The following is a 9,182-nucleotide window of genomic DNA, read 5'->3' as shown; positions in this document are numbered from 1 at the left end:
GAGGGGGGGGGGGTCACACGGAGAAAAATAATTTGGCTGTGTCAACTAAAATGGTTTCCAGTCTGCCCTCTGAGTTGCAAAAATGTTACGGCGTGCTGGCTGACACATCGGCGTACATACAGGGTGGGTGACATGGTATATTCGTCTCCAATTAGGCTGAGGGTATCGCGGGGATCCCGGCCACTAGATGACGGCGAAGCGGGTGGGTGCCCCTCAGCCCCCCCCCCCCCCCCAATAAGGCCGGGGACGGGGGTCCACGGGCCGAGTATTGAACGGTATCGCTGGGAGGCGAGGAGGCGCTGTCAGGCAGGCAGGCGCACCGCTCACCTTGCAGCGCATCGCGCAGGCTGACCTTGGCTGCGGCGGACTGAGACTGAAAATACGATGGCCGATTTCACAGCAACTCCAACGATCGTTGTCTCGCGTCGATTTTGGACGCTGCCCCTCTCCGCAACGCCCGTCTATGTATGGTCCACCACAGCGTCATGGGTGTATACCGGGTGCATCAGAGCGGACGCTGAAGTACTGCGGTTACGCCTAGCTACCCACTTCGCCCGTGAGGCGCCATGGCCCCCTGCTGCGCAAGAGGGTATGCAATCCCGCAACGCCTCAAGAGTCAGTTCTGATACACCCGGTATTTTAAGGAACTGTTAGGGTTTGGCAATGGGTGGGTGCGACGAGCTACCGGTTGTGCTCCGAGCCCGGCGTGGTCCGGGTGAGTCACACTCGAGTGTTCGGGAACCTGTTTACTGGCCCGCCGTGCCGCCCGTGCCTCCGCCTGTATTGGCCTGTATGCAGCAGCGCCGGTGTCGGTGCCGCCAGGACCAGGAAAAGCTACACTGCAGCGCACATAGCGCGACACATGTGCGACTTAGGTTGCTCGAACCTAGAAACTGTCCGACTTCAGACGCGCAGCCTGCACTGCCTCAAGCGTCCTGCCCAAGCAACCCTTGCATACCAAGTGGCTGATTAACCCCGCTCACTTCTGTAGCTATGCTGAACGGTACGCACGACACTGCGGCCGGGCTTATTGCCTATCGCCCCTGACTACGGCGCCTTACGAGCCGAGCGTGTGGGCAACCCGCCTGCACCCGTGCGTGCGGTACAGCATAGAGCTACAGAAGTGAGCACGGGGTTAATCAGCCACCTGGTACATGACAAGGGCTCACCAGAAAGGTGTCTAGAAGCAGTGCGCCTTAAGTCGAACAGGATCTTGTGGGTCGTGAAACTTCAGTCGCACAGTTGCTGGATTCGCAGTGTATACGCGACAGCCCCACAGTGTACTCGTGCTGCCCGTGAAAAGGCGGCAGTCACGTGGAGGAGCGAGTCGCAGCGCCACACAGGGTGCCAATCACACAAGCGGCTCTACAACAACGTTGATTCATCGCGCACGACTACGGCGAGCCGACTCGCACATCGACGGGGAGAGGAAAAAAAGGGCGAGGGAACATCGAAATTGCGACGCTCTTGGCCGTTTAGAGGCGGCTGGCGCGAGACACGTCTTGGAGCAGCTTCGCTCGCCCCGTGTTTGTTTACCTGTCTGCCAGGGAACATCGCAGCTGGCCAAGCCCCGCGCGCCCCCGGCAAGCGCCTACAGGGCGGAGAGGGGGAAGGGTATGTGCGCAGCCAGCGCGTAGGTACGTAAGTCTTCAACCCGTATTCTAACTCTGGCCTCATGAATGTTGCGCGCGTTCGCGAGGACAAAAAACTCATCGCCCCGCGACAACCCGAGGTGGGCAGAGAGGTGCGCGGCGAGGCGAGAGCGCCGGGCAAGATACCGGCCCGTCGGACAGGCGCGCGGAGCGGGTCGCCTATCGCGGAGCCCGCAGGCGCTAATCGTCGCGATCTGAGCTTGCCCTGCCAGGCTATATAGCCGAGGGCTGCGGCGGCAGGAGGAAAAAGAGTGTTGGGCGCGATTCTTTATCGGTGGCCGGAGCCGGAGGCCGGGAACGAGAGGCGTGCATACCAAAATACGCCGACAGTGACGTCAGAAGATAGGCTTCTGCACTCGCAAAACCGAATCTTTCTGCGAACGAAATCATGACTTTGCCGTGATCAATGAAAATTTTAGTCGAGGGAAGGAAAAGTTTCCTTTAGATGAAAAAAAAAATATGTTTAATTTAACGAAACTTCCGTTCTTTATAGAAAAATAATCGTCACTCGAACGAAAAATATGACTTCGATTCCTGGCACGAAATTTTCGTTTGCAGTAGTTAGTAAAATTTCTTTTCCTGGTATTCTTTTTCTGGGTGTGCCGTGCCTCGTCCCGAGCTACCCGAGTCGACGACCAGCTGCCCCGCTGCCGCCCGAATCACGTCAGCACCACGCCCCACTCCGGACAGCAACCACAACAAGGGGGGCACGACCATCGGCGCGGTGGGCGGGGTGGGGAATGGGGGACAATGGGAGAATGGTAATGGTGAATGGGAGTTTGGGTGACAGGAAGGAGACACGGGCCTGGCGCGGCGGCCGCACTGCGTGCCTCCCGATGCTAGGCGCTGCCGCCGCCGCCGCGCCGAGGTCGTCAGGCACCTGCATTAGGTATGCAGCACGGGCAGCCCGCTGGAGAACAGCGTGTCCAGTGCGTCCGGGCGGAGAGCGCCGCTGCTCTTCGAGCTCTTCCACAGAGGACGTCGCCCCTTCCCTCGGCGGATTACATCTTGTTGGCCGACTCGAAACCCCGCCGTCTCTGCGGGCGCGGGCGGCGGGGGCCAGTCTAATCCCACGCGATCCGGGGCGGCTCTGGAGCCGGGTGGGACGCGGAGTGAGTGTAAGGGGAAGCCCCAAGCCCGGGAGCGGAGAGAGAGAGAAAGAGATGCTCCCACAAGGTAGACACAGGTGACCCGGCAGCCCCGATCCGGAGGAGTGGCGGCGCGCGGGGCCGGCGGCAGCGCCGGCGCCGGCGTCCGAAGTGGGGCTGCATCCGGGTCGGCAGACCGCGATCCGGAGTCACGCGTCGTGGGAAACGCGACGGCGGGGAAGACGGACGGAAGCCGCGCCGTTGGCAGCCGCAATACTTTGACGCACAGATCCGGCCGGGTCGGGCGCACTTCGCACTCCTCCCCCGCCGCCCCGGCCGCCGCTCCGCGCGCGTGCCTGTCGCTACCGGTTGGCTAAACGCTCGCTTCCAGCGGGGCGCGGGGTGGGCGACACTCGGCGGCCTTCACTCACTCGCGCGGCATGCCAGGCACGCCACTACAACGGCCAGCACACAAACACACCGGGGAAACACGCTGGAAATGTCACCCCCTGCTCTCAGGTGCAACACTACACTCGGGGGGAATGCACGCCCAGCCACGCTCCACAAAGTCCCCTCTGCTTTGACGCGCAGCCCTGACTCGACCCTCGGCACTCACGTGTCGGAGGAAGGGGTTGAACTCTCCGTCTCCGTCGTCGGCGTCGTGAACTCCCTCACCAGGGAAGACAATGTCCCTTCGATCGCGGTCGGAGCGGCCTGGGGGACCGCAGGCGAGGACGGCGGCGCTGCAGGACAGCAGGATGGCGGCCAGCACCGCGAGCCGCGGGGCCGGGCGCGCCGGGGCCGGGCGAAGGAGATCCATAATGTGGTGGCCTCCGCGGCGCCGAGGAGGCGGCCAATACGTCGTGCACCCGAGAGGTCACCTACAGCGTGATCGTGGTTGTCCTTCTGCGGCCGAGTCCGAGTCGCGACTACGGGCAGGCGAGACGGGCACGGGCGGGCTTTGGCGCTCAGCTGTCTCTCTCTCTCTCTGAGGCCCTCCCCCTCCATGCGCGAGGCGCCGCGTCGCGGATCGACTGGCGGCCTGGCGGAGGAGGGCACGCGCACTGTTGTGAAACTGGCGCGTTTCTTAGGAGTCGAAGAATAGCTATAGTTCTTCGAATTTGAACGGTGCTTTCATGTTCCTCACGTATATGTAACACAGCCCGAAACTGTACTCATTTTCGAGAATAATTTAACTACATGCTACACGATTTGGTCGCATGTCACCGTCCCATGCCCAAAATGTAGTAAGTCAAACCGTTAAAGCTTTCACAACGCATCTCGTAAACAATAGCTCAACCAAATATTCCTAGCCCAATCTTAAGCATTTTCATTCGAGAGAACATACGCTGACGCAGAAATTCGCAGTTGACTTCTTACATTGTGTCCGGAGGTTGGAAGCACGATGGAACCGAATTGCGCGCCTTACCGACAGCGACATCTAGCGGATTCGTGTTGGTTTGTCTGCTGTATTTGGACTCGTAGAAGGCGCTGGTGCTTTTGGAAACAGGTGAAGGCGACGAAACTCGCGTGAGTTCATTTCGGCCAAACTTCTTTGGTTACTGTGAATCAACAACCATGTCTACACTCGCCGCTCCTTTGACCCTTATGGGCTCCAGGCAGTCCGGACAGCCAATTAGAACCCAAAATGGTAAGTTTTTCACGCATCCAACCATTTTAAATACCCGTTTTAATATACGATTATGTTCTTCATTGTCTATTTTTGCATTGTCGTACCACGCGGTGTGAAGCAGAAACCCCCTGCCGCTTATCAAAGTTGACTTATTTTGTGTCAAATTCCATTGATTTGGAAAATTTAATGTTCTTATTTTACATGAGACACAACCCATTCTTTGCCACCATGTTTTCTCTTAAGTTTTTATTTAAATCCAGTATGACAGGGAGGCCGGTTTTCCGGGCCTATCTTTTGGTACACATTCCAGATTAGCCGTTTCTTTTTCCTGTTCATAGTTTATATCTTGCAAATCAAGTTTACACTTGATTTATTCTCTCTTGAACTCGAAAATTTCGTCCTCATAATGTTTCTTGTAACCTGTCAAATTTTGTCTTTGTTACACTGGAATCCCTTAACCCCACTTTTGGAAAACACAAGGTTTTTTCTTGAGGTATTTCTAATAAAATATCAATTTTTTCTATCGCACTCTCCGCTCTTAGAGTTTTTCTTCAAGTAAATTTTCATTGGTGCCAATTTTAAGTGTCTTGACAGTTACTTTTAATATTCAGTGAAGTGTAGCAGATTTATAATTTGCAATTTTTCTATCTTTTTTTTTTAAAGTTTTGGCTGCTGCCTCTATTGCCAACATTGTCAAGAGCTCTCTTGGTCCAGTTGGTCTTGACAAAATGTTGGTTGATGATATTGGAGTAAGTAATAATTTAGAAACTAACTTTCTTAAAGTGGAATTGCTTATCTTGTCTATCTTGACTCTTTATGTTTCCTTTTGTTTTGTTTTTTAAAGGATGTGACTGTCACAAATGATGGTGCCACTATTTTACGCTTGCTAGAAGTTGAACACCCAGCAGCTCGCGTCCTAGTCGAGCTTGCCCAGCTCCAAGACGATGAAGTTGGTGATGGCACTACATCTGTGGTAAGCTATTTTCCTACCTACCATCAACTAAGGAATAATGTGGAATAAATTTTGTTTTGATTAATGTATCACCAACTTTATCATAATTCATTAAACAGGTTATTATTGCTGCTGAGCTTCTCAAAAATGCTGATGAACTTGTGAAGCAAAAGATTCATCCCACATCTATTATCAGTGGCTACCGTCTAGCGTGCAAGTATGTTATCTTTCATTCAAATTATTTTCCTATACATACCCTTATAAGCTTTACCAATTTTCCTATTATATTTTTTTCTCATTAGGGAGGCATGCAAATACATCCAAGAACATCTGACTGTGTCTGTAGATGAACTGGGCAGGGATTGCCTTGTTAATTCTGCCAAGACATCAATGTCAAGTAAACTCATTGGTGCAGACTCAGACTTTTTTGCCAACATGGTTGTTGATGCTGCTCAAGCTGTAAAAATCACTGATTCAAAAGGCAATTCTCTGTACCCCATTAAGGCTGTAAATGTTCTTAAAGCTCATGGCCGAAGTGCTAGGGAGAGTGTTCTCATCCAGGGTTACGCATTGAATTGTACAGTTGCCTCTCAGGGTGAGTTGATGATCAGAGATAACTATGTTTTTATATTTTTAACTTTTTAAATCTTAATTTTAATTATATTAAATTTTCAGCCATGCCGAAGAAGATTTTGAATGCCAAGGTTGCCTGTCTTGATTTTTCACTCCAGAAAACCAAAATGAAGTTGGGTGTTCAGGTATGAATCTCTGATTTTATTTTTAAAAATATTATTGGTTTATGTGAATGTGAAAAATAATTGTTGGCTTCTGGTAGGTTTTGGTCACAGACCCAGAAAAACTGGAGGCTATCAGGGACCGTGAAGCTGACATCACTAAGGAACGAGTTCAGAAGATTTTGGCTGCTGGTGCCAATGTTATTTTGTGCTCTGGTGGTATTGATGATCTTTGCCTGAAGGTATGTGCTTAATGCTTTTTTGAGTTTACCCTCTTAAGTTATCATCATTCTAAAAATATCCTTCTTGTTTCAGTATTTTGTTGAAGCTGGTGCCATGGCTGTCCGTAGAGTCAAGAAGTCAGATCTCAAGAGGATAGCAAAGGCTACTGGAGCTCATTTTTTGACCTCCCTCACCAACATGGATGGTTAGTATTCAAAATATTGAAAAGGAGAATTTGGTTTTATTCAGGTTAAGGTCTAAGGTCTAAAGTATCATTTCTTTGTTTTGTGCAGGTGAAGAAAGCTTTGAGGCCAGTTCTGTTGGTGAAGCTGCTGAAGTTGTTCAGGATATGATTTGCGACGATGAGCTTATTCTTATTAAAGGGTAAGTGCTCAGTCTCAGTTAGGCGTAATGTGTCCATTACCACAACCCTTATTTTTAACATTAATATTTCTGTTGTAGACCTAAAGCAAGGACAGCAAGCTCAATCATTCTGAGAGGTCCCAATGATTTCTATTGTGATGAAATGGAACGCTCTATTCACGATTCTTTATGTGTCGTTAAGAGGGTCCTGGAGAGCAAGGCAGTTGTAGCTGGTGGAGGAGCTGTTGAAGCAGCTTTGTCTATTTATCTTGAAAACTTTGCTACCTCTCTGGTAATTACTCTTTAATATTACCTTTGTTTTTGTTGAAGTGTTTAGTTGAGTGCGTTTGTCAGTTCTAAATGTTTTTGTAATTACAGAGCTCTCGGGAACAGTTGGCCATTGCTGAATTTGCCAAATCACTTCTTGTTATTCCTAAGACATTGTCTGTGAATGCTGCCCAAGATGCTACAGACCTTGTGGCCAAACTTCGGTCGTACCACAATTCATCTCAAACTAAAGTTGACCATGCTAACTTGAAATGGTATGCATTTTTTAACCAAGTTCTTTGAACTTTATAAGGTTTATCAGCATTTCTTAATAATTTTCTTTTTGTAGGATTGGTCTTGACCTAACAGAGGGAGTAGTAAGAGATAACCGCAAGGCTGGAGTACTGGAGCCAGCTATTTCCAAAATTAAGTCTCTTAAATTCGCTACTGAAGCTGCTATTACAATTCTCCGTATTGATGATATGATTAAGCTCCAGCCCACACCCAAGGAACAGCAATCATACAGACAAGCATATGAAGCTGGTGAACTTTAATTTTAAGAGAAACTGTCTTGTTTAAGAAACCCAGTGCTTTACCTGTGCCCTATTTAAATGCAGTGCTGAACAGTGGCTCTACTTAATGTGATTTCATTGGTTTTATATTTTTGTTAAAAAATGCCAATGTTATTTTGTCACATTTCTACTTCACATAGATTAATTCAACAAACGCTTTTATTCACTATTTCATTAACTTGTTATTTGATGTCATTCACTTTTGCATTAAATTAAACTTAAAATTACCCAAACTATAATTGCCTTATTTGCCTAAGTTTTAAATGAAGGAAATGAAACTTCATCCGATTACATATGACCCGGCTGATTCCATAGCTCATGTAGCAATAGTTAGTTAGAACCATCAAGTCCAGATCTGTCGTTGGTGTCACACTGGTGACCCTCTCGGCCCACGCGAACCACTTGTGCGCACGTGCCGAGGGGTAGTGGGCGGGCGGAAAGGCTCTCTGACCTTTCATTTCTCACACCCTCGCTCCGGGTCCGACTCCACCCCCGCCCCGCCGTGTGACGCAACGACAGACCTCGCCGCGTGGCCAACCCCTCCCGTCATTCTGCCAACCCTGGAGGGTGAAATCCCTCTCGCAGGGCGGTGGCTCGCCGCCCTACCGCGGACTTATCTACCGGACGCGGAAATATATCCGTCGTGGCCACATTGATCCTGCTACCCTGCTCCTGCAGACCACATGGCGCCGCGCCGGCCGGCGGGGGCGGCGGGCGGGAGGGGGCAGAGGGTGCGCGGGCCGCCCACCGGGCCGGAGCCTCAGCGGAGCGGTAGGGGGTGGTTCGCCCGCACCACGCTCAGCCACCACCTCGCTACGCCCGCGCACGCGCGCTTCAGGGGAGCAACTTAACCTGCGCCTCGCGTCCAGTGGCAGTTCACCACAGGAGCCCGCGGACGTACTGGTGGCGCACGCCTCGGGACGGCCGACGCGCAGGTTAGACCGGCGCCCATGTGCCCCGCTGTGCCCCCGCTCTACCCCCACGACGGCGACCTGGCCATGCGACCCGTCGGCCTTGTGCGCGGACCCCCTGTCTTCTGACAGAGTGACTGTCCTCAGCCTAAAGTGGGGCACGGCGCATCACTGCAGCGGAACAGCGCGGAGGCCGCCCGGACCCGACAGCACTTGAGGAGATCCTCACCGTCGCCATGGAGCAGCCGGGGCCACGCCGCTGAAAGCCGCCCCTGTGTTTGCCCGTGCCGACGCCTGTGAGAGGTGAGCGCCACAACTACCCGTCAGCGGCCCCGTCCCCGCCCACGCCTCCCAGTGCTCTGCCTCGACCCGACGTGACCCCTGTTCAATGTTATGGTGGTGTGCCACTCGGGGCAGCCACCGCTGTCTCCCGGTCCGACTCCTGTCCGTCTTCTACAGAGTCTCAACGGCAGTCTCTTCCATCCCCGTCAATCGATGACCTGAGAGGGTAAGTAGGGCATCCGAAGGGCAAGGACAGCCAGCGCCACCCATGGCGCTGGCGGCGACCTAGTAGCCGCGCACGGAGGGCACGGCAGCAAACCGACGACAGGCCGTCGAGAAGCACCCGGACGAGGGCGGCATCGTGGTAGAGTGTAGTAACGTACTACAGCCGGCGGCGCGGCTCGGTGCGGCTGAACGCGGGCAAGTCGCGCTCCGCTGCGCTGCGGCGTATCGCGCCCTGCGGCTGCCGATCAATAGGGGAGTCCTGCGCTGCACCGCCGCCCGCC

General features: G+C 52.6%; 2 protein-coding genes across 2 annotated transcripts in view; both read left to right on the top strand.

Moving 5' to 3' along the window:
- The first annotated feature begins 4,224 nt into the window (after window positions 1-4,224).
- LOC113207153 (T-complex protein 1 subunit alpha) lies at window positions 4,225-7,716 on the top strand. The gene is made up of 12 exons (XM_026423601.2): window positions 4,225-4,391; window positions 5,037-5,122; window positions 5,218-5,346; window positions 5,445-5,542; window positions 5,628-5,920; window positions 6,001-6,083; window positions 6,161-6,301; window positions 6,375-6,486; window positions 6,575-6,665; window positions 6,744-6,936; window positions 7,023-7,186; window positions 7,261-7,716. Exons 1-12 carry the CDS (start codon window positions 4,319-4,321, stop codon window positions 7,463-7,465), a joined length of 1,668 nt encoding a protein of 555 aa, XP_026279386.1. The 5' UTR covers window positions 4,225-4,318; the 3' UTR covers window positions 7,466-7,716.
- A 611-nt stretch (window positions 7,717-8,327) lies between these two features.
- Window positions 8,328-9,182, top strand: part of LOC113207358 (long-chain-fatty-acid--CoA ligase 5) — an 18,131-nt gene continuing 17,276 nt past the window's right edge. Inside the window, exon 1 of the mRNA XM_026424008.2 lies at window positions 8,328-8,697. The gene's annotated coding sequence lies outside the window, so the exon portion shown is untranslated. The remainder of the gene's footprint in view (window positions 8,698-9,182) is intronic.

Source organism: Frankliniella occidentalis, unplaced genomic scaffold (assembly GCF_000697945.3).
Source record: "Frankliniella occidentalis isolate FOCC.00 unplaced genomic scaffold, Focc_3.1 Scaffold1018, whole genome shotgun sequence".
NCBI classification, from domain to species: domain Eukaryota; kingdom Metazoa; phylum Arthropoda; class Insecta; order Thysanoptera; family Thripidae; genus Frankliniella; species Frankliniella occidentalis.
Note: the sequence above shows the minus strand (reverse complement) of the source record. Positions and strands in the feature narration are given on the sequence as shown.